This window comes from Balaenoptera ricei, chromosome 20, assembly GCF_028023285.1.
Source record: "Balaenoptera ricei isolate mBalRic1 chromosome 20, mBalRic1.hap2, whole genome shotgun sequence".
Classification (NCBI taxonomy): Eukaryota; Metazoa; Chordata; class Mammalia; order Artiodactyla; family Balaenopteridae; genus Balaenoptera; species Balaenoptera ricei.
The window spans coordinates 23,790,578-23,816,602 of NC_082658.1; the positions used below are offsets into that span (position 1 = coordinate 23,790,578).

Below are 26,025 nucleotides of genomic sequence, written 5' to 3' on the forward strand. Positions count from 1 at the left end.
ACGTGTGGCGCGCGCGGCTTAGCCGCCCCGGCAGTTGGTGCAGCGGCGGTAGGGTTGGGTGCGCTCGCTTCACCCCTCCCCTCCTCCGTCCCGGGCCCCCACCCAGCCGGGCCCAGCCGCAGCCCCAGCCCCAGCGGCCCGTCCCGTGCGGGCCCTTGTCGTCCCCTCAGCCGGCGACGCCCCGGGCCGGCCGCCCGCCACCATGGAGCTGGAGGACGGTGTGGTGTACCAGGAGGAGCCCGGCGGCTCCGGGGCCGTGATGTCGGAGCGGGTGTCCGGCCTGGCTGGCTCCATCTACCGCGAGTTCGAGCGGCTCATCGGGCGCTACGACGAGGAGGTGGTCAAGGAGCTGATGCCACTGGTGGTGGCCGTGCTGGAGAACCTGGACTCGGTGTTCGCGCAGGACCAGGAGCACCAGGTGGAGCTGGAGCTGCTGCGGGACGACAACGAGCAGCTCATCACCCAGTACGAGCGAGAGAAGGCGCTGCGCAAGCACGCCGAGGAGGTGAGGGCTGGCCGGCTGGGAGTGCAAGGGCCCGGCCCGAGGGCGGGCCGGGGGCCGGGGGTCGCGGTCCGTCTCAGGATGGGAGGGGCGTCGGCCTCCTGGAGGCAGGCCTGAGGCCGAGGCCAGCCGGACCGAGCCCGGCGGCCGCGAGGTCCCGGGACCCCCGGCCGGCGTTGGACGCCCAGGCAGGCTAGTGAGTGTCCAGGAGAAGAGAGTGAGATGGGGGAAGCAAGGCCCGGGGAGGAAGCCACAGCCTGGCCTGAGGGCACCTGGGATTGGCTGAGAGCGGAGATTTTAGGGTGTCTGCTTGCCTCTTGTAGTTTAGGGAAGTTTCCGACCACCGTGGGATAGTCAGACGGCGGTTCAAACTTTTACCACGGGCGGGGTGGGGGGGGGGCGCATTTAAACACTACTGCCCTGGATATGTAACTTCCGCTGGTTCCAGCACCTTTCCTGGGGGTTGCTGCTTTGGGAAGTTAGAGATCTCCCTCTTTCGGCCAGTTTCTTGTTGACGTTTTAACCCTACTGAGAAAGAGGTTTTATTTTATGTTTTAAGTGCCTTGGTTGACACTTTGTCAACAGTTAGATGTTGTATAACAATACTCTGTAAATATGGAGAGTATGCAATTTTATCTTATTGGTATCCCACATCAAAGCTTTCTTCCTTGTCAGGTGGTAACCTTGGACAGTTCCCTTTAAAAACCCTTTGTTTATTTATAAAGAGGACGGGCACGGGGTGAGGGGCAGGTTGAGGAGGTGTGGGTGACAGTTGGCAAGCCTTTTCAAAGACTACAGTTTACAGGTGCTCTTGGCCAGCTTTTAACTTTAGTGCCTCAGCAGTGTGACCTCGGTGCCCTAACCTTGAGTCTGTGAACCTTTTGCAGCTCTGGAGTGCAAGTGACAGGTCTTTGACTTCCTGAGACAGTAGAGGATTTTAGCTTTCAGGATGTGTAGGCATTATTTCTGTGGAACTTATCTAATACAGGTGAAGTGTCCTATTCATCTTTGTTTCTTAAGCATCTAGCAAACCTGGTTAAATATATGGTGATTGAAGGAAGCTAAATAATTATTGAAGGAACGACATGTTGTATTTCAAAAATACTTGAAAAGTTTTTTTTTCTTTTTTTAAATTTATTTATTTATTTATTTATTTTTGGCTGTGTTGGGTGTTCGTTGCTTCACGAGGGCTTTCCCTAGTTGTGGTGAGTGGGGGCTGCTCTTCGTTGTGGTGCGCGGGGTTCTCATTGCGGTGGCCTCTTTTGTTGCGGGGCACGGGCTTTAGGCGCACCGGCTTCAGTAGTTGTGGCACGCAGGCTCAGTAGTTGTGGCTCGCGGGCTCTAGAGTGCAGGCTCACTAGTTGTGGTGCGCAGGCTCACTAGTTGTGGCACACAGGCTTAGTTGCTCTGTGGCATGTGGGATCTTCCTCGACCAGGTCTCGAACCCGTGTGCCCTGCATTGGCAGGTGGAGTCTTAACCACCGCGCCACCAGGGAAGCCCCAGTACTTGAAAAGTTTTAAGGATGTGCAGCTCATTTCCTAAGACTAAGTAGTACTACCATTTAAACTTATTGTCACTTACACCTTTGTACCAGGTCTTTCTTTTTTAAAATAAATTTATTTATTTATTTATTTATTTATTTAGGGCTGCTTTGGGTCTTTGTTGCGGTGCGCGGGCTTATCATTGCGGTGGCTTCTCGCTGCAGAGCAGGGCTCTAGGTGTGCAGGCTTCAGTAGTTGTGGTGCACGGGCTCAGTAGTTGTGGCTTGCGGGCTCTAGAGCACAGGCTCAGTAGTTGTGGCACACGAGCTTAGTTGTTCCGTGGCATGTGGGATCTTCCTGGACCAGGGATTGGACCCGTGTCCCCTGCATTGGCAGGTGGATTCTTAACCACTGTGCCACCGGGGAAGTCCCTGTTTTTTCTTTTTTTTCCCTGAAGCTTGACTGTATGATGATTTTTAGTTCTGATTTTGTGATCCATTTGTCTCAAAGGAATGCTATTGAATTTGCCAAACAAAATTGACTTTATTTCAAGAGTATTTCCAAGTATATAGGGAAGGAAGGGTTGAAAAAGAAAATCTAAGGATGGAATCAAAATTTCCACTGGTTTGTTAGCTGTTTACGGAACTGTTTATGGAACGGAGGTTATGTACTACTACTCCTGAGATGACTTGCCATGTCTTCATGCTCAGACAGGTCCTTGCCATTGTGTGGATGTAAATGGAAAGACTGTGGAATTAACCAAATATACACACAGGTGAGGAACAGGCCCAGCATGACCTGTTACTGCAGATAAAAGAAATTACTCCTTTCAGCCTTAAACTCCTGTCAGTCCATGTAAACATAGGCAAAATGCCAGGGTCGCACGTGCCCAGAAAACCATCTGCCACAGGTTGCAGAATCAGAAAATAAAACTAAGCTGCTAGACTCTGGATTGTATATTAATTTCTTAAGTAAATGACTTTAAAAAAATAGATTATCCAATGACTTTCTTTGTAATTTATGCTTTTTCAAATATGTCTGTAAATTTTCTATAATGAAACCTTTGGGCAAAGGGCCATGATCTGAGAATACAGAACATTGATGTGATGCTAGATGAGCCAACTTCCAGACCATAAATGTAAAACCATCTTGTTGTCAGTTTTCATGTAAGATCATAAATCAAGTTTTACCCAAGTACTCAGAAATTCAGTCTTAGTCCAATATGCAGAAATGATTCTGTGTTTAATTTTCTTTGAGTGTTTGTGGCCTTTAATACGAAGACTATTTCCATAAACAGTCTGGTATTACAGCAAAAATGCCTCAGGGTATTTACAGCAAGAATATTTGAAAGTATGGAAATTGACCATCACCAGAGAGAGTTAAGTAAATTCTGAGCACCTTTGTGGAAATTTAGGAGGATATGTAAATAATGAGGATGTTTTAGGAGGTGTGAAGTGCTTTAATCTCTTGCTTGCAGGAATTCTCAACAAGGAATCAGGAAGTTAATCTTTATTATAATGGTACTAAATTTGAATACCTTCTGTCTTTTTAATTGCTTATTTGAATTTGTTGTGTGGAGTTAGCCTGATGGTTTTGAGTCTATAAAAACAATCTGAAGGAGGGCTGATTTTAGATAGATTTGTAACCAGCTTCAAATGCTAATCAAGAAATCTATCATTTTATAGCTCTCACCATTCTCCCCTTTGGGCTCCCTGCTCCAGCCATGTATATTTTTTCATTCTTTAACCAAGTCCTGTCTGATGCCTTTGCCCATGCTGTTTCCTTGGCCTAGAGTGCTTTTCCCTCAGAGCTTCACCCTGGCTAGCGCCTCACTTTTGGCTCAGCTTAAATTTCACTTCTTCTGCTAGACTTTTCCTGTCTACTCTATCCAGAGTAAGCCTTGTGAATCTATGAACAATTTACCTGTAAATCAATAATTTAAAAAAAATCTGGAGAGGGAATTTCTTGGCGGTCCAGTGGTTAGGACACGGTGCTTTCACTGCTGGACCCCGGCTTCAACACCTGGTTGGGGAACTAATCCCACAAGCTGAGTGGTGCGGACAAAAAAAAAAAAATCTGGAGAAAGATGTTATTCTTGGGGAAGAATATATTAGTGTTTTTTATGTTTTTGTTTGTGTAAGTTCTGATTCTTTTAAAATAGACATGATTTGTTTTGAGTAATTAAAAAAAAAAAGAAAACTTCCCTGAAGTAGGCAAATGAATTAAAGAACTTTTTTTTGTAGGAATTTAGTTTTTAAAAATTAAAAAAAAAATTTTATTGACATACAGTTGATCTACAATGTCGTGTTAGTTTCAGATGTACAGCAAAGTGATTCAGTTATACATAGGGAATTTAGTTTCAAAGTGAGAGTTTATTTAGCATGATTGGGTGGAGGGAGATTGCACATAAAAATGAAGATGTACCCTCTTCATCCTCCGTGAGTGGTAGAAGCATATATGAAGAGAGAATATCTTTGCTGGGAAGAAGATGTTGTGATTATGTGATTTTATGACTACTTTTCTGTGGCTTTTTGTCTGAAAAAGACTGGGGTGATTAAGTGCAGAGATGAGAGATATTACTGAGAATATTCTAATTAACTTTTCCCCAATGAATCACCACTTAAAGAAGTAACAAAATGGATGTTTTATATTAAGACTTTAATCAGGTTGTTTTCTTTGGAAGTCTATGAACATGGGAGTGAGTGATAAGACTTGTGGGCAGGAAAGCAGGTATTGATACTGATTTTTTAAAATCGATGTTATAGTTCTCACTGATTCATAAAAGTATTTTAATCAAAAGTTAAGGAAATTAATTTTGATTTGTTTGCAAAATAATTTACAATGAAAGTTCACTTCTTTAATAAACACTTAAAAAGGAATATTTGCAGTCTTTTCAATTTAGTTTTATGATTTTTTTTATCAAGACAGGAGTGAAGAGTAATTTTGAATACTTCAGCTTATATTTGTTGATGGTGGCTATTGAGGACTTAGGATGCTAAAAGTGGAAATTCCCTATTTGCTTCAACATTAAGTTTATTTTGTGTCTTTAGCACAGTTATTTAAATTGGTAATTATGATGTTTATTCAGATTTTTAGCCTTAATTCTATTACTCTAGTGTCAAAAGAAATTTAACTCGCTATTAAGTAGATTATGGGGATTCCCTGGTGGTCCAGTGGTTACAAGTCTGAGCTTCCACAGCAGGGGTCATGGGTTCCATCCCTGTTCAGGAAACTAAGTGGAGCAGTAGGGGAAGAGTAGTTTGTTTATATGCACAGATGATCTGTTAGTAGGTCCATTAGTTGTTAACATTTGACATAAAGTTTTCAAACACTTTTAAAAAGTGAAGTCTCTCTGTGGCACCTGTTCAGTGTTTTTTTTTTTTTTTTAAACATTTATTTAGGCCATGCCGGGTCTTTGTTGCGGCACATGGGATATTCATTGCGGCTTGTGGGATCTTTAGTTGCAGCATGCAGGATCTTTTTTTAGTTGCGGCATGCAGGCTCATAGTTGCAACATGCATGTGGGGTCTAGTTTCCTGACCAGGGATCGAACCGTGGCCCCCTTCATTGGGAGTGTGGAGTCTTACCCACTGGACCCCAGGGAAGTCCTTGCATTTGTTTTAAATTGGCTAACTTGATTTTTTCTTCTGTGAAAATTTCACTTTATATATTTGCCACCATATTTTTTTCCTTGAAACCAGTATCCTGTGGTATGTTCAGGGAATTAAAGATTTTTGCTCCAAGGATTGACTGAGGTGCTGACTTCATTTCTCTCTTGGTTCAGTTAGAGCAAGGGTCAGCAGCTTTTCAGAATGTTATGTTACCTCTTAATTTCTAAGTTTTAGAATGCTCAAAATACACTTTAGTGCTTCATTGATCTCTGTATGCCCAAATAATTTTGTATATAAAATGAGTACATTTTAAAATACACTTAAAATACATATTTTAAAAAATACCATTGTTTTTTCTTGCAGAACTATTTGAAATAAGCTTCACACTGCCCCTAGTCAGAGTAGATATGTCCTTGCGTCTTGTCAATCCCTGCTTCCAGGCACTTTCTGAAATGAACAGTGTATTTGTTCTCTAGGGGAACGTGTGTACATTGGTGGGAGGGGGTGTGTGTTACCTTGTGAAATGGTAATCAGTTAGTTAACCATTGTTTAGCTATTAAGACAGATCTGACCCTTTACCTTTAGAGATTTCTGAATTTAAGTATCTAACTGAGATACATTATATGTCCTTGGGATGGTGACATTCACGTTTTACTTATTGAAAATCACAAAAGAGACTATCAAAATGGGTAAGGTACCAAGATGGATTAGTAGAGTAAGAACTACTCACTAGATTACTGTGGTATAAGCCATCTGTCACTGATCCAATTCGGTGCCTATGTTTGGTATGTAAGTTTCTTGGACTCCTTAGCTTACCTTTAACTACACACTGCATACTTAAATCACATGGAACCTTTTGGTTCCCAGGAGAGCTAGTATTAGACTGTAGCCAAATACCTGTTCTTTTGTTCCCTTGACCAATGGTTGAGTTGTTTTAAAAACACCTTTTTTTTTGCCCTGCTTAGCACTCATAATGAGTATAGATGTTACCTAAGTAAATTACTAGGTTGAGATAAGAAATATCAGCATAGACCCAATTAAAAAATGTATGCAATGTGTTTATTCAAAAAGCTGACATTTAGAATTATATGTGTGTAGGGCTTCCCTGGTGGCGCAGTGGTTAAGAATCTGCCTGTCAGTGCAGGGGACACGGGTTTGATCCCTGGTCCGGGGAGATTCCACATGCCGCGGAGCAACTAAGCCCATGTGCCACAGCTGCTGAGCATGCGCTCTAGAGCCCACGAGCCACAACTACTGAGCCCGTGTGCCACAACTACTGAAGCCTTCATGCCTAGAGCCAGAACTCTGCAACAAGAGAAGCCACCACAATGAGAAGCCCGCGCACTGCAACGAAGAGTAGCCCCTGCTTGCCGCAACTAGAGAAAGCCCGCACACAGCAATGAAGACCCTATGCAGCCAAAAATAAATAAATAAATATATAAAAAAAAGAAATATATGTGTGTAAATTCTATACATTTTGAAGTTTTGGCCAGTGATATTTTGTTATTAGCTTTAATACAAGTCTGTGGAATTCACTTAAGAATTCTGGTGTCTACATACAGACTGAAAGTGAGGGGATGGAAAAAGATATTCCGTGCAAATGGAAATCAAAAGAAAGCTGGAGTAGCAATACTCATATCAGACAAAATAGACTTCAAAATAAAGAACGTTACAAGAGACATAGAAGGACACTTCATAATAATCAAAGGATCAATCCAAGAAGAAGATATAACAATTGTAAATATATATGCATCCAACATAGGAGCACCTCAGTATATAAGGCAAATGCTAACAGCAATAAAAGGAGAAATCGACAGAAACACAATAATAGTGGGGGACTTTAATACCCCAGTCTCATCAATGGACAGATCATCCAGACAGAAAATCAATAAGGAAACACAGGCCTTAAATGACACATTAGACCAGATGGACTTAGCTGCCGAATACACTTTCTCCTCAAGTGCATACAGAATGTTCTCCAGGATAGATCACATCTTGGGCCACAAATCAAGCCTCAGTAAATTTAAGAAAATTGAAATTATATCAAGCATCTTTTCTGACCACACGCTATGAGATTAGAAATCAATTACAGGAGGGACTTCCCTGGTGGTCCAGTGGTTAAGACTCTGCATTTCCAATGCAGGGGGTGCGGGTTCCATCCCTGGTCAGGGAAACTAAGATCCCACATGCCACACGACACGGCCAAAAGAAAAGAAGAAAAGAAAATCAGTTACAGGAAAAAAACTGTTAAAAACACAAACACATGGAGGCTAAGCAATATGTTACTAAGCAACCAGTGGATTACTGAAGAAATTAAAGAGGAAATAAGAAAAAAATACCTACAGACAAATGATAATGAAAACACAATGGTCCAAAACCTCTGGGACGCAGCAAAAGCAGTTCTAAGAGGGAAGTTTATAGCAGTACAATCTTACCTGAGGAAACAAGAAAAATCTCAAATAAACAACCTAACCTTACACCTAAAGCAACTAGAGAAAGAGGAACAAACAGAACCCAAAGTTAGTAGAAGGAAATAAATCGTAAAAATTAGAACAGAAATAAATGAAATAGAAAAAAACAATAGCAAAGGTCAATGAAACTAAAAGCTGGTTCTTTGAGAAGATAAACAAAATTGGTAAACCTTTAGCCAGACTCATCAAGAAAAAAAGGGGACAGGGCTCAAATCAATAAAATTAGAAATGAAAGAGGAGAAGTTAAAACTGACACAAAGGAAATACAAGGGATCATAAGAGACTACAACAAGCAACTATCATGCCAATAAAATGGACAACCTAGAAGAAATGGACAAATTCTTAGAAAAGCACAACTTTCCAAGACTGAACTTGGAAGAAATAGAAAATGTCAACAGACCATGCATAAGTACTGAAATTGAAACAGTGGTTAAAAGACTTCCAACAAACAAAAGTCAAGGACCAGATGGCTTCACAGGGGAGTTCTAGCAATCTTTTAGGTAAGAGTTAACACCTACCCTTCTGAAACTCTTCCAGAAAATTGCGGAGGAAGGAATACTCCCAAGCTCATTCTATGAGGCCACCATCAGCCTGATACCAAAACCAGAGAAGATATCACACACACATAAAAATTACAGGCCAATATCACTGATGAACATAGATGCAGAAATCCTCAACAAAATACTAGCAAACCAAATTCAACAATACATTAAAAGGATCATCCACCATGATCAAGTAAGATTGATGCCAGTGATGCAAGGATTCTTCAGTATCCACAAATCAATCAGTGTGATATACCAGATTAACAAAGTGAAGAATTAAAAGCATATGATCATCTTAATTGATGCAGAAAAAGCTTTTGATAAAACTCAACACCCATGATAAAAGCTCTCCAGAAAGTGGGAATAGAGGGAACTTACTTCAACATAATAAAGGCTGTATGTGACAAACCCACAGCTAACATCATTCTGCACTGTGAAAAGCCGAAATCATTCCCTCTAAGATTGGGAAACAATCCTATTTACCATCACATCAAAAAGAATGACAGGTTTTGGTAACTACAGATGTGATGGGAATAGGGAAAAATAAAGTGTGGATAAAAATGGGTCCAGGAATCAGGAAGCTATGGTTTCTCAAGTAGCTGCTTTAGTCATTAAAGCCTAAATGTCCATTCTCTTAATCACACGTCTGAATTCCTAAAGTAGCAGTATTTTGATTCATCCTTCTTGTTGAGTGTGCTGATAGGATCATCCCTTCAAAACCACAGACCCAAGGGCCAGGTTTTGGGCGGGGAGGCTCTTGCCTACCAGACCTGTGGAGACATCCCACCGCCCCCTCCACTGACTGCCTTGCAGGGTAGGGTGTAGTAACATCAGACTAGACATCAGGATAGTAAATCCCAGGGTTTGCTTAAGGGGTGGTATGGTGATAACTCAGTTGGTTTACACTTCTAATAGAAGCCCATGTAATCTAAAATAAAACTGCCTATATCAAGTCGAAAAAAAAAATATAATACCTAGGAATAACCCTACCTAAGGAGACAAAAGACCTCTACTCTGAAAACTATAAGGCACTGATGAAAGAAATCAGAGATGACACAAACAGATGGAAGGATATACTGTGTTCTTGGGTTGGAAGAATCAGTATTGTCAAAAGGACTATATTTCCCAAGGCAATCTGCAGATTCAGTGCAATCCCTATCAAATTACCAATGGCATTTTTCACAGAACTAGAACAAAAAATTCCAAAATTTATATGGAAACAAAAAAGACCCTGAATAGCCAAAGCAATTCTGAGAAAGGAAAGTGGAGCTGGAGGAATCAGGGTTCCTGACTTCAGACTGTACTACAAAGCTTACAGTAATCAAAACAGTATGGTACTGGCACAAAAACAGAAAAATAGATCAGTGGAACAGGATAGAAAGCCTAGAAATAAACACATGCACCTATGGTCAATTAATCTATGACAAAGGAGGCAAGAATATACAATGGAGAAAACGCAGTCTTTTCAATAAATGGTGCTGGGAAAACTAGACAGCTACACGTAAAAATATGAAATTAGAACACTCTCTAACACCATACACAAAAATAAGCTTGAAATGGAGCAAAGACCTAAATGTGAGGATGGACAGTATAAAACTCTTAGAGGAAAACATAGGCAGAACACTCTTTGGCATAAATCGCAGCAATATCTTTTTTGATCCACCTCCTTGAGTAATGAAAATAAAAGCAAAAATAAACAAATGGGACCTAGTTAAACTTAAAAGCTTCTGCGCAGCAGAAGAAACCATAAACAAAACGAAAAGACAACCCACAGAATGGGAGAAAATACTTGCAAACAAAGTGACCGACAAGGGTTGCTACGACAGTCAAAAAATGTAGAAGATCTAAATAGACAGTTCTCCAAAGAAGACGTACAGATGGCCAAAGAACACATGAAAAGATACTCAACATCACTAATTATCAGAGAAGTGCAAATCAAAACTACAATGAGGTAACACCTCACAGCAGTCAGAATGGCCTTCATCAAAAATCTACAAACAATAAATGCTGGAGAGGGTGTGGAGAAAAGGGTACCCTCCTACACTGTTGGTGGGAATATAAATTGGTACAACCACAATGGAGAACAGTATGGAGGTTCCTTAAAAAACTAAAAATAGAACTACCATATGATCTAGCAATCCCACTCCTGGGCATATATCTGGAGAAAACCATAATCTGAAAGGATACATGCACCCCCACATTCATTGCAACACTGTTTACAATAGCCAAGACATGGAAGCAACCTAAATGTACATCAACAGAGGGATGGGCAGAGAATATATGGTACATATATTCAGTGGAATATTAGCCTATAAAAAGAATGAAATAATGCCGTTTGCAGCAACATGGATGGATCTAGAGATTATCATACTAAGTGAAGTGGAATTCTCTGGTGGCCCAGTGGTTAGGACTCTGTGCTTTCACTGCCAAGGGCTCGGGTTCGATCCCTGACTGGGGAACTAAGATCCCACAAGCCATGGGACGTGGCCAAAATAAATAAATAATTAAAATGAAATACTAAGTGAAGTAAGTTAGACGGAGAAAGACAAATATATGATATTGCTTAAATGTGGAATCTAAAAAATGGTATAAATGAACTTATGTACAAAGCAGAAATAGAGTCTCAGATGTAGAAAACAAACTTATGGTTACTAGGGGGGAAACGGGGGAAGTGATAAATTGGGAGATTGGGATTGGCATATACACACTACTATATATAAAATAGATAACTAATAAGGACTTACTGTATAGCACAGGAAATACTCTCTAATGACCTATATGAGAAAAGAATCTAAAAAAGAGTGGATATATGTATATGTACAACTGATTCACTTTGCTGTACAGCAGAAACTAGCACAAGGTTTTCAATCAACTGTACTCCAATAAAAATTAAAAGAAAAAATAATAAACAGTACATTTCAAGGGAAGAAAAAAAGAATTTTCGTGTCTAGTAGTTTGGCATAGTTCTGAAAACGTTTGAACTGAGCCATGGGAATTTACATGTTAATACAATAGAGAATTTTCTAAGTTGAGGATTTAGAATTATTATTGGGAACTTTAAAAATACCGTTTTTATTTTTTAAGAGGACGGTGGTGAATTAAAATTTTTGAGTACCTGCTCTGTATCATGTACTCTGCTACATAATTTATTTTATTATTATTATTTATTTATTTTGTGGCTGCATTGGTTCTTCGTTGCTGCGTGCAGGCTTTCTCTAGTTGTGGTGAGCAGGGGCTACTCTTCGTTGCGGTGCACGGGCTTCTCATTGCGGTGGCTTCTCTTGTTGTGGAGCACGGGCTGTAGGCGCATGGGCTCAGTAGTTGTGGTGCGTGGGCTCAGTAGTTGTGACTCGTGGGCTCAGTAGTTGCGGTGCACCGGCCCTAGAGTGGACAGGCCTCAGTAGTTGCGGCGTGTGGGCTCAGTAGTTGTGGTGCATGTGCTTCAGTAGTTGTGGTGCATGGGCTCAGTAGTTGTGGTGCATGGGCTCAGTAGTTGTGGCTCGCGGGCTCTAGAGCGCAAGCTCAGTAGTTGTGGCGCACGGGCTTAGTTGCTCCGTGGCATGTGGGATCTTCCTGGACCAGGGATCGAACCCATGTCCCTTGCATTGGCGGGTGGATTCTTAACCGCTGCACCACCAGGGAGTTCCCCCCCTTTTATTTTTGAGGTCAGTAAACTTTTTCAGTAAACCACCCCCAGCTTTTTATTAGGAAAATTTTCAAAAATACAGAAAAATGAAAAGTATGTTTATTACCTATATATTTGTTACCTGGATTCAGTAGTTCTTTTATTTATCTACCTACACACCACATACATATGACAAAATATATACATACATACGCATATTTTTAAATTGCTGAACCATTTCAAAGTAAATTGCAGATGTTATGACACATCACCCTTCAGTACTTAAAGTACTTATCCTAAAAATGAAAGCATTGTACCATATAACCACAATTTTATTTACATAGGAGAACATTTTCTAATATTTAGTATTCCATTTAAATTAATGTTTAGGAACAGAGTACATGTCAGTTATAGAGGTAAGTTAATATTTTTATAGTGAACTAATGTCACTCACCTGGAAGGAAGAAATGATTGCAGTTTAGCTACTTTTCTGTAAGAAATTTAAATCTGAGATTTATAAAACAATTAAAATTGGTTAAAAATTTTTATTTAAGATTATAGTATAAAAATACCATGGATTATTTTTCCCCTTTGAAACTTAGAGATGCAGAAATTGAGAAACTACCCTACATTTAATGTTTTCTCTGGTAACTTTTTTACCTTGTTTCTGACTGCTTACCTGCTCCACTAGGATTTATAGAGCCTGAGAAGAATTTTTTCCTTGTAATTTGAGGTTCTGCTGATTGGATTCTCCGCAGCGGATGGGTCTAGGATTTTTGTGATTCTGGATTCTGTTATTGTCCTTTAAAATGTATTTTCACTTGCTCTTCCTGCAGGTATTTTTTAATGGCTGGGCAGAAACTCCATGATCTTCTAGTTCTTTCCTATCCCGTTTCCATAGGTAGATAAACAGGAGACATGAATAATCAGAAAGAACAAATATATATTGAGCCAGGCACTGTTCTAGACTCTGAGAATGTGGCCACAAACAGATCAGACAAGTAAGGTAGCCCTTGCTTTCTTAGAGTTTATATTGTAATAAAGAATAAACAAACCAGTTAATTACAGATTGTAATCGGTGTTACACGGGAAATAAAAAAGGTGAGGTGATACAGAGTAAAGAGGCAGGTACTTTAGATGGAACAAGCAAATTTATAAAAGGGAAGCTGTCCATGCAGGAAATAATTCATCTCGTTATTTAGATATGAAGAGTAATTATTTAGATATGAAACTTTAGGTATAATAGAATTTCTCCTACTCATATTCTTTTTTTTTTCATTTTTATTTTTATTTTATTAGTTATTTATTTACTTTTGGCTGCATTGGGTCTTCGTTGCTGCATGCAGGCTTTCTCTAGTTGCGACGAGCAGGAGCTACTCTTTGTTGTGGTGCACAGGCTTCTCATTGCGGTGGCTTCTCTTGCTGTGGAGCACAGGCTCTAGGTGCGCGGGCTTCAGTATTTGTGGCTTGCAGGCTCTAGAGCGCAAGCTCAGTAGTTATGGCGCATGGGCTTAGTTGCTCTGTGGCATGTGGGATCTTCCCAGACCAGGGATTGAACCCGTGCCTCCTGCATTGGCGGGCAGATTCTTTTTTCTTTTTATTTCATTTTTTGTGGGTAATTCTTTTTAAATTATTTTTGGCTGCGTTGGGTCTTTGTTGCTGCGTGTGGGCTTTCTCTAGTTGCAGCGAACGGGGGCTACTCTTCGTAGCCATGCGTGAGCTTCTCATTGTGGTGGCTTCTCTTGTTGTGGAGCACGGGCTCTAGGCACACAGGCTTCAGTAGTTGCAGCATGCAGGCTCAGTAGTTGCAGCACACAGGCCATAGAGCATGTGGGCTTCAGTAGTTGCAATGCGTGGGCTCCGTAGTTGTGGCTCACGGGCTCTAGAGTGCAGGCTCAGTAGTTGTGGTGCAGAGGGTTAGTTGCACTGCGGCATGTGGGATCTTCCTGGACCAGGGATCAAACCCGTGTCCCCTGCATTGGCAGGCAGATTCTTAACCGCTGTGCCACCAGGGAAGTCCCAGCCTACTCATATTCTTAAAAATTCACAAAAGTGATGGGAATTCCGAGGCGATCCAGTAGTTAGAACTATGTGCTTTCACTGCTGAGGCGCGGTTTTAATCCATGGTCGGGAAACTAAAGTCCCGCAAGCCGCATGGCGTGGCCAAAAAAAAAAAACACCAAGTAAGAAAATTCACAAAAGTGAATAACTCTCATAAATGCATTTCTTCTATTTTCTGTCTTACGCATTCTCATACTTGACTTCTCAGCAACATTTTTTTTTTTTACATTTATTTATTTATTTATTTTTGCTGTGTTGGGTCTTCGTTTCTGTGCGAGGGCTTTCTCCAGTTGCGGCAAGTGGGGGTCACTCTTCATCGCGGTGCGCGGGCCTCTCACTATCGCGGCCTCTGTTGTTGCGGAGCACAGGCTCCAGACGCGCAGGCTCAGTAGCTGTGGCTCACGGGCCCAGTTGCCCCGCGGCATGTGGGATCTTCCCAGACCAGGGCTCGAACCTGTGTCCCCTGCACTGGCAGGCAGATTCTCAACCACTGCGCCACCAGGGAAGCCCTCTCAGCAACATTTGACTCTTTTGCTCACTCTTTCTTTAAGAAACGTTATATTTTGGTTCTCTGACTTTGAAATCTCTTGATTTTCCTCTTACTTATCTGACCAGTCTGTGGATTCTTCTTAGTCACATTAGCTTTGGTGTTCCTTGGTGCTCTTTCTAAGATCCTCGTAAGTTCTCACTCTGCACACTGCGTAGCTCATGTTATCCATTCTGATCAGTTCAATTTACCATTTGTTGAGTATTCCAAAATGTATATCTCATTCATTCATTTAACAGATATTTATTGAGTGCCCACTGTGTGCCTGGTACTGTGTCTGTTGGGGATACAGTGGTGAGTAAAACAGACAAGATTCTTCCCTCACGGAGCTGACAGGCTATTAACAACAGCCTGTTAACAGGCTGGATCTCTCCCTGGGGTTTCAGATCCATATTACTGTTGTTTATTGGACATGAATGTCTCCCGACATGTCCAAAACTGAACTTAACTTCCAAGCTTTCTCATCCTCTGTTCCCAATCATCGTGAGGGATACCACTATATGCCTAGCCAGATACCAGGTCACCATCCTTAGCTGTTCTCTCTCCTTCATCCCATTGCTGCCTTCTTTTGTTTTCAACTTTTAAATGTATCTGGAATCTCTTTACTTTTTTTCAAATCTATTTTTACTACTCTGAAGAGCTGGAACTTCTTTCATTCACACTGAATACCAGGTCTGGCACATAGGAAGTAACCATTGAAAATTTCTTTCTTTCTTTCTTTCTTTTTTAAAAAAATTAATTAATTAATTTTTGGCTGCATTGGGTCTTCGTTGCTACGTGCGGGCTTTCTCTAGTTGCAGCGAGCAGGGGCTACTCTTCATTGTGATGCATGGGCTTCTCATTGCGGTGGCTTCTCTTGTTGCAGAGCACGGGCTCTAGGCCCTCGGGCTTCAGTAGTTGTGGCTTGCAGGCTCTAGAGTGCAGGCTCAGTAGTTGGGGCCCATGGGCTTAGTTGCTCCACGGCATGTGGGATCCTCCCGGACCAGGGCTTGAACCCGTGTCCCCTGCACTGGCAGGTGGATTCCTAACCACTGCGCCACCAGCGAAGTCCCATTGAAAATTTCTGAATAAATGATTGTACAACTGAAACTGCCCTATAACTGATCTGTCTGCTTCCCGTATTGCCAAGCTATAAACTGTCCACCACACTGTACCCGGATCTCTCCAAAATGGCAGATCATTTCCACACTTAAAAGCCTTTAGGGGCTTCCCCGGTGGCGCAGTGGTTGAGAATCTGCCTGCCAATGCAGGGGACACGGGTTCGAGCCCTGGTCTGGGAAGATCCCACATGCCGCGGAGCAACTAGGCCCGTGAGCCACAACTACTGAGCTTGCGCGTCTGGAGCTTGTGCTCCGCAACAAGAGAGGCCGCGACAGTGAGAGGCCCGCGCACCGCGATGAAGAGTGGCCCCCGCTCGCCGCAACTAGAGAAAGCCCTCACACAGAAACGAAGACCCAACACAGCCAAAAATAAATAAATAAATTAAAAAGTCAGGATGTATTAAAAAAAAAAAGTCTTTCGTGGCTCTGTCTAAAGTTCTTGAAATGACTAAAGTTTCTAACGTACAGGACCTTGTAATCTGGCTGCTCCTTATTTTACCAGTCTAATCTTTTCCTTTTAGAACCATACTGAACACCTTGAGTTTGTTATGCAAAAGGCATTTTCTCCAGGCGTTCTTGAAAGCTGCCTCTTTGCTTGGCACTCTCTTTCTCTTCTATTGCCTGGCTGCCATTATTCATCTTTCAAGTTTCAATTCAGGAATGCCTTTTATGACACTCAAGTTTGGATTGTACCCATTTTATGTCTTCCCACAGCATACTGTCCTTCTCCTCTCATAGTACTTTCAGTGTTTTACCTAACTAACCTATTGCTTTAATTCCCCAACTAAACTACTGGGATGCAGTAGGTATTAGATATTTGTTGGTTGGTTGGATGGTGGATAGATAAGTATGCTAAAGGTCAAATTGCAAAGCCTAGCTGTTTAAAATTCTCTTTTGTGCATTCAAATTATTGTCCTTACTGTTGGAGCCAAATTATGCTAAATAAAACTTCCAAAAAGTTCCAAAAAGTTCTTCAATAAGTCCTTTGACTTAGGCATATACAGAAAAAGTGACTTCTCCTGAGTATAGTTATTACAGAAACTTTACCTACATTGTCCTATACATAGTAGATAGTCTAGAAATATTTAGGCATTTTAAAAATTGAAATATTAAGATCATTGAAACTATTGTCAGAGTATTGTAGAGATTACTTCTGCATTAGCAAAGGTTGGCCTAGGTGATCTTAAAAGTCATGTTAGCACCATGATTCTCTGGTTGTCTTTTTTCCTTTTGGCTCTGCTACGCAGCTTTGTAGGATCTTACTTCACCAACCAGAGATCGAACCCATGCCCCCTGCAGTAGAAGCACAGAGTCCTAACCATTGGACTGCCAGGAAATTCCCTCTCTGATTTTTTTTTTTTTTTTTCCCTCACAGCAAGAAATTTGGAGATAGGGAGTGATGGCATCAAAGTCCAGGCCAAGACTCTGAGACCTCTTGTAATATACTTCATGGTTAAAAAGTAGTTTTCAGAACTCTGGACATCAAGTCTGCTTTCAAGAGAAAAAGAGGGGAGAAGAAGTGGTGTCAACCACATCTGTTCTCTCTTCGTCTGCTCAGGCTGCTATAACAAAAATACCATAGTTTAAGTGGCTTTAACAACAAATATTTATTTCCAACTGTTCTGGAAGCTGGGAAGTCCAAGGTCATCGTGCTGGCAGATTTGGTATCTGATGAGGACCCACTTCCCGGCGGTATTCTCACTGTGTCCTCACATGACAGAAGGCTCTGATTGTTTTTTAATTTATTTTAGCCACAAATATTTATTTCTAAGTTACTGATTGAGAAATAATTTCTTCTATCTGAATAAACTTGCCACAGAAATGACAAGTTAAGTGCCAAAACTTAATTTTTAATTTTTACTTAGAACTTTTGATAGACATTTCTAATTAGGATACAGTAATAGTACCCTATAGTAACAAATAAAATGGTTAGTAAAACAACATTGATATTTTTGAAGACAAGTTTATTCTGAAGAATAGTGAACATTTATTTCTTAGGCATTGAGATCTATATTGATTAAAAGCATCTTCTAGGCTAATATGGTATAAATAAACTTTCTAATTTTAATTATCAGATACTCAATTTAAATTTTCTTTCAGTTATTTTGTTGCCCTTGCCTCATTTTTTGGTTACTGCTGCCTATTCAAAAACAAATACCTTTTAAAAAGTTAAACAGGTTGCACAGAATTGTGGAATCAAATAGGCTTTTGTAAAACCAGAAAAGTAACTTTTTAAAAAGACTAGTGTTTGTCTTTGGTTCTACTGTGAAAATAGTCTACTTGTACTTGTTTGCTGTGATTTGATTTGGGAAACATTTGACAGAAATTACCCACTCATCTGTTGCTCTGCTTAGCAAGTACTGTATGTACAAGATGCTAAAAGCCTAAGTCAACCTGCGGGACACTTCACAGAGACAGGGTGGCATTTAACTGTGTTATGTGTCACTGAGTCAAAGTATGGGAGGTTTGAAAGTGTGTGATGTATTCAGAGAACTACAAAACATAACATTTTTTTTTTAATATATTTAAGTAGTAAATACTAGTTATCCATATGTTCTTTAAAAAATACACACGTTCTTCTGTGTATTTACATAGGTGAGTGACAAAAACTGAGGTTGAATAGCTAATCAGGGGTCAGAAAGTAAAGGACTGTGCCGTCATGTTTGGCTTTTTTTTCCGGCCGTGCCGTGCGGCCCATGGGATCTTAGTTCCCTGACCAGGGATCGAACCTGTGCCCCCTGCATTGGAAGCTCAGAGTCTTAACTACTGGACTTCCAGGGAAGTCCCTGCATTTGTTTTAAATAGGCTAACATGGTTTTTTCTTCTGTGAAAATTATTTCACTTTATATAGTTGCCACCATGTTTTTTTTCCGTAAATTTTTTTATTGTGGTAAAATATACGTAAAAAATTTTGCCGTTTTAACAGTTTTTTAAAAAGATTTTGGATGTGAACCATTTTTAAAGTCTTTATTGAGTTTGTTACAGTATTGCTTCTGTTTTATGTTTTGCTTTTTGGCCCCGAGGCATGTGGGATCTTAGGTCACCAACCAGGGATTGAACCCGCACCCCCTGCATTGGAAGGTGAAGTCTTAACCACTGGACCGCCAGGGAAGTCCCCCGTTTTAACAATTTTTAAGTGTATAATTAAGTGGTATTAAGTACATTCACATTGTTGTGCAACCTCACCACCCTCCATCTCCAGAACTTTTTCATCATCCAAATTGAAGCTCCATACCCATGAAACAATAACTCCAGTTTCCTCCTTCTCCTAACCCCTGGAAACTACCATTCTATTTCTGTCTGAATGAATTTGACTATCCTAGGAACCTCATATAAATGGAATCATATAATATTTGCCCTTTTAAGTTTGACCTGTTTCACTTAGCATGTTTTTAGAGCTCATCCATTTTGTAGCATGTATAATAATTTCATTCCTTTTTAAGGCTGAATAATTTTACATTATGTGTATATAGAAGTCTCTTATTAGATATATGATTTACAAATATTTTCTCCCATTCTGTGGGTTATCTTTTTACTTTTTGTTTGTTTGTTTGTTTAAATTTATTAATTTATTTATTTGGCTGTGCCAGGTCTTAGTTGTGGCATGTGGGATCTTCGTTGCGGCATGCAGGATCTTTAGTTGTGGCACAGGGAATCTTTAGTTGTGGCATATGGGATCTTTAGTTGCGGCATGCAATCTCTTAGTTGCAGCATGCGGAAACTAGTTCCCTGACCAGGGATCAAACCCAGGCCCCCTGCATTGGGAGCAGGACAAATTCTTGGAAAGGCACAACTCTCCAAGACTGAACCAGGAAGAATTAGAAAATATTAAAAGACCAATCACAGGTAATGAATTTGAAACTGTAATTAAAAATCTCCAACAAACAAAAGTCCAGGACCAGATGGCTTCACAGGCGAATTCTAGCAAATATTTAGAGAAGAGTTAACACCTATCCTTCTCAAACTCTTCCAAAAAATTGCAGAGGGAGGAACACTCCCAAACTCGTTCTATGAGGCCACCATCACCCTGATACCGAAACCAGACAAAGATATCACAAAAAAAGAAAATTACAGACCGATATCACTGATGAACATAGATGTAAAAATCTTCAACAAAATACTAGCAAAAAGAATCCAAGAACACATTAAAAAGATCATACACCATGATCAAGTGGAATTTATCCCAGGGATGCAAGGATTCTTCAATATACGCAAAACAATCAGTGTGATACACCATATTAACAAATTAAAGAATAAAAACCATATGATCATTTCAATAGCCGCAGAAAAAGCTCTTTACAAAATTCAACACCTGTTTATGATAAAAACTCTCCAGAAAATGGGCATAGAGGGAACCTACCTCAACATAATAAAGGCCATATATGACAAACCCACAGCAAACATCATTCTCAATGGTGAAAAACTGAAAGCATTTGCTCTAAGATCAGGAACAAGAAAAGGATGTCCACTCTTGCCACTATTATTCAACATAGTATTGGAAGTCCTAGCCACGGCAATTAGAGAAGAAAAAGAAATACAAATTGGAAAAGAAGTAAAACTGTCACTGTTTGCAGATGACATGATACTATACACAGAAAATCCTGAAGATGCTACCAGAAAATTACTAGAACTAATCAATGAATTTGGTAAGGTTGCAGAATACAAAATTAATGCACAGAAATCTCTTGCATTCCTATGCACTAACAACAAAAGATTAGAAAGAGAAATTAAGGAAACACTCCCATTTACCATTGCAACAAAAAGAATAAAATACCTAGGAATAAACCTACCTAAGGAGGTGAAAGACCTATACTCTGAAAACTATAAAACATTAATGAAAGAAATCAAAGATGACAGAAACAGATGGCGAGATATCCCATGCTCCTGGATTAGAAGAATCAATATTGTGAAAATGACTATACTACTACCCAAAGCAACCTAGAGATTCAATTCAATCCCTATCAAACTACCAATGGCATTTTTCACAGAATTAGAACAAAAACTTATATTTGTATGTATGTAAACACAAAAGACAGAGCTGGAGAAAGAAAAACAGAGCTGGAAGAATCAGGCTTCCTGACTTCAGACTATACTGCAAAGCTACAGTAATCAGGACAGTATGGTACTGGCACAAAAACAGAAATATAGATCAGTGGTACAGGATAGAAAGCCCAGAGATAAACCCACACACCTATGGTCACTTAATCTATGACAAAGGAGGCAAGAATATACAATGGAGACAAGACAGCTTCTTCAATAAATGGTGCTGGGAAAACTGGACAACTTCATGTAAAAGAATGAAATTAGAACATTACCTAACTCCATGCACAAAAATAAACTCAAAATGGATTAAAGACTTAAATGTAAGACCGGACACTATAAAACTCTTACAGGAAAACATAGGAAAAACACTCTTTGACTTAAATCACAGCAAGATCTTTTCTGACCCATCTCCTAGAGTAATGAAAATAAAAACAGAAATAAGTGAATGGGCCCTAATGAAACTTAAAAGGTTTCGTACAGCAAAGGAAACCATAAACAAGACAAAAAGACAACCCACAGAATGGGAGAAAATATTTGCAAATGAAGCAACAGACAAAGGATTAATCTCCAAAATATACAAACAGCTCATGCAGCTCAATATCAAAAAAACTAACAACCCAATCAAAAAATGGGTGGAAGACCTAAATAGACATTTCAGCAAAGAAGACATACAGATGGCCAAGAGGCACATGAAAAGATACTCAACAACACTAACTATTAGAGAAATGCAAATCAAAACTACAATGAGGTATCATCTCACACTGGTCAGATTGGCCATCATCAGAAAATCTACAAACAGTAAATGCTGGAGAGGGTGTGGAGAGAAGGGAACCCTCTTGCACCGTTGGTGGGAATGTAAACTGACACAGCCACTGTGAAGAACAGTATGGAGGTTCCTTAAAAAACTAAAAATAGAACTACCATATGACCCAGCAATCCCACTACTGGGCATATACCCTGAGAAAACCATAATTCAAAAAGACACATGTACCCCAGTGTTCACTGCAGCACTATTTACAATAGCCAGGAAATGGAAACAACCTAAATGTCCATCGACAGATGAATGGTTTAAGAAGATGTGGTATATATAATGGAATATTACTCAGCCATAAAATGAAATGAAATTGGGTCATTTGTAGAGATGTGGATGGACCTAGAGACTGTCATACAGAGTGAAGTAAGTCAGAAAGAGACAAACAAATATTGTATATTAATGCATATATGTGGAATCTAGAAAAATGGTACAGATGCAACTATTTGCAGGGCAGGAATAGAAAGGTAGATGTAGAGAACGGACGTGTGGACACGGGGGAAGGGGAGTGTGGGATGAATTGGGAGATTAGGTTTGACATAAATAGACTAACGATGTGTAAAATTGATAGCTAGTGGGAACCTGCTGTATAGCACAGGGAGCTCAGCCGGTGCTCTATGATGGCCTAGTTGGTTGGGATGAGGGGGGAGGGAGGTCCAAGAGGCAGGGGATGTGTGTATGCATATGCCTGATTCACTTTGCTGTGTGGCAGAAACTAACACAGCATTGTAAAGCAATTATACTCCAATAAAAAAAAATAAAGTGTATCTTTAATACTGTACATACTAGTGTATTTATAGTGAAATCATATGATGTTGCGGTTTGTTCGGGGAAAAGAGGATGAATACAGATAACAACAAGATTTGCCATGTGCTGATAATTGTTGAAATTCGGTGGTGGTATGCAGGGGTTTATACCATTTTTCTCTCCATTTTAATGCATTTTTGAAAATTCCCATTAAACATTTAAGAAAATAGAAAAACAGCTGTCTAGAAATGATTATTCACTATTTTTTTCTTTGTAGATGTTTTCTAAATGTTCTTCAATAATATTAGTTTTTTTCAGGATGACATTTTCTGATTATTTTTAGTAATAGAAGAATATTTTCATAACAGAGTCAGGTTTGAAATAAACCACATTGTCAAGCTTTAAGATCTGCAAATTAATGTTAGAAATGTAAACTATTGATCACATGCCTGTAGAAGCACAAAACTGTAAAACAAAGTCAGTAAAGCATTACTTGGCAAATGTAGCAGACTTCATTGTTCTGCAGTTTTTCAAGCTTTATCAGTGTGGTAATCAATTCCTGCTTGATAGCCTTTGTCTTAGGCCAGTGAGTTTCTCTTCTTGTGTTTTTGGGTAAGACAGTAGAAAATGAATTGTTCTCTGCTGTGGTGATTAGTCACAAGGACAATAAGGAATATAAAATACACAGATGCAAGAATAGTGAAGCTCATGTTGAATAAATGGTTGTGTTCTACTACATTTATACAATTATGCATGATATTTTGGGCAGTGAGTAAAATTCCTTCACATGGCGTACTTGTTTGGCTATTATTTCATCTAATGGTTTATTTGTTTTAATTTACTTATTTTTCTTGTTTACAGACAAAATATTACATGCTCTTATAAAAAAAAGAAACAAAACAAAACAGAAACGTTACTGAAATACTTCTAGAATCCTGCCTGTTAGAGAGCTTACTACTAATGGCCTGATACACAGTCTTTCAGATACTTTTTCATATATGAGTATATTTTAAATTAATGAAATCATAATGTATGTAGTATGTTGTAGCATGACTTTATTTTATTATTTTTTTAAAAACATTTATTTATTTATTTGCCTGCACCGGGTCTTAGTTGCAGCATGTGGGATCTTTGTTGCCGCCTGCAGGATCTTCAGTTGCGGCATGCGTGATCTTTTAGTTGTGGCATGTGAACTCTTATTTGCAGCATGTGGAATCTAGTTCCCTGACCAGTGATCGAACCCGGGCCCCCTGCATTGGGAGCACGGAGTCTTAGCCATTGGACCACCAGGGACGTCCCTACATGACCTTATTTTTAACTGATAAGACATCTTGGACATCTTTCCTTGTCCACACTGAGCAGTTGGATCATAACCACCTGTAGGCAAAACGTAGTTAGGAATTGGTTTGAGGCCTCAAGGGGAGTTTGAAAGTCAAGGCCCATCCTGGGTTCATCCGCCCTTCCTGATTTCTCATTACAATAGGAAGTACCCCCAACCACCTGGGGGAAGGTTCCCAAATAATCAGTTCTTTAAACCTTCCCACCGCCACCCCCACAGGTGTATCAGACTGCTTGTAAGAAGTGCTGCTGTGCTGGCCTGTAATATTTGGAAAAAGTCTCTCAGGGTATTTGTGATTATAACTGCCTCAATCCTAAGATGGAGAATGATTGCTTAAGAGAAGCTCAAACATATGCTTACTAGAAGCGTAAGACCTTCTTCATTCTTTTTATTAATTTTTTTCCCTGCTGCCACCGTGGACCTTTCTTCATTCTTTAAAAAAAAAACTAAAGTAAATAATAGAAAACTAAATACATTAATGTAAAAAATAACCATCTACATACTATGAAGGGTAAAATATTAGCGGTTTATTTCTACTTAAAATATTTATCTTAAGTAAAAGATACAGAACATTAAAGATAAAGGGAAAGTCACCTTCTGGGAGAGAAGTGGTACTGGAAGGAGAACAAAGGTGACAGCATGAATTTGGTTTATGTCCTTCTATTTCTTGTTTTTAGACATTCACTACATATATGTATATCTATAAACTATATAGAGTATTGCTTTGGGATTATTTTGAGGATAAATAGTTTTTTCGAAATCCTGTTACATTTTCATATAATTTTGCAGTTTGCTTTTTGTATTCAATGTTTTTTAGATCCATCCATGATGTACATACATATGTATCTAGTTGTTTTAACTGCTGTGTATTCCATCATGTGAATATCACTGTTCATTCTTCAACTGATGAAAGTTTTGAGTTATTTCCTATATTTTACTACATAATATACTATAGACATTGAATGTGGTAACATTCAGTGCATACCTAAGAGCTTCTCAAATATATATACTTTATTAATCTATTTTTTTATTTTTAATGTTTCAGATATATAGCATTAATAGTTCAGCATCTGTATACACTACAGAGTGGTCACCACAGAGTGGTCACCACAAGTATAACCATCCATCACCATACAGTTGACCTGCTTCACCCATTGCACCCACCCACAATCCCCTTGCCTTGTGGTAACCACTAATCTGTTCTCTGTATCTATGAGTTTGTTTTTATTTTATTTTGCCTGTTCATTTGTTTTATTTTTTAGATTCTACACATGAGTGAAATATGGTGTCTTTCTCCATCCAACCTATTTCACTTCGTATAATACCCTCAAGATCCATCCATGTTGTTGCAAATGGCAGGATTTCATTCTTTTTGTGGCTGAGTAGTATTCCACTGTATGTATGTATATGTATGTATGTGTATATATATGTATTATATATATATATATACCACATCTTTTTATCAGTTCATCCATTGATGGATACTTAGGTTATTTCCATATCTTGGCTATTGCAAATAATGCTGTAATGAACACAGTGGTGCATTTATCCTTTTGAAATAATGTTTTCATGTTCTTCAGATAAATACCCAGAAGTGGAATAGCTAGGTCATATGGTAGTTCTATTCTTATTTTTTTTGGAGGAATCTCCATACTGTTTTCTGTAGTGGCTGCATTGAAGATGTATACTTCGATGAAGAAATAAAGATGCCAATTTTTAAGATATGTGTTTGTAAACTTAAAAAGATATGGCCACATTTCTTGTCAAAAGGGGTGTAGTGATTTATATTCCCACCAGTAGTGTATAAGAGTTATTTTCCTGTATTTTTGCCAACACTCAATACTGTCAGACTTTCTGGGTTTTGCTGCCACTCTGATGTGTGTGAAATAATCTCTTGTTTTAATTTGCTTTTCTCAGATCACTAATGTGATCCTTTTCTATGAATTGCCTGTTCAGTTTCATTTACTCATAACTGGCAACAACCTGTGTCTGGATAGATCTAAATTATACTTTACAATAGTTTTATAGTATTCCCTCTAAGATCATCAATGGCTACTAAGACCATTGGGTGAAAAGGACTGGGGAATCTGTAGTTTAAGAGAGTCCTAAGAGATATATCATCCAAATGCAACATAAGGACTTTG

General features: G+C 39.5%; 1 protein-coding gene across 4 annotated transcripts in view; it reads left to right on the forward strand.

Annotated features, from left to right (window-relative positions):
• Window positions 1–26,025, forward strand: part of SPAG9 (sperm associated antigen 9) — a 152,005-nt gene continuing 125,980 nt past the window's right edge. For 3 of the 4 annotated variants that reach the window (XM_059908973.1, XM_059908974.1, XM_059908975.1), the window contains exon 1: window positions 1–505. In XM_059908973.1, coding sequence (XP_059764956.1) covers window positions 203–505 — 303 coding nt within the window. In that variant the 5' untranslated portion in view covers window positions 1–202. The remainder of the gene's footprint in view (window positions 506–26,025) is intronic. The other variant, XM_059908976.1, reaches the window with a different exon arrangement.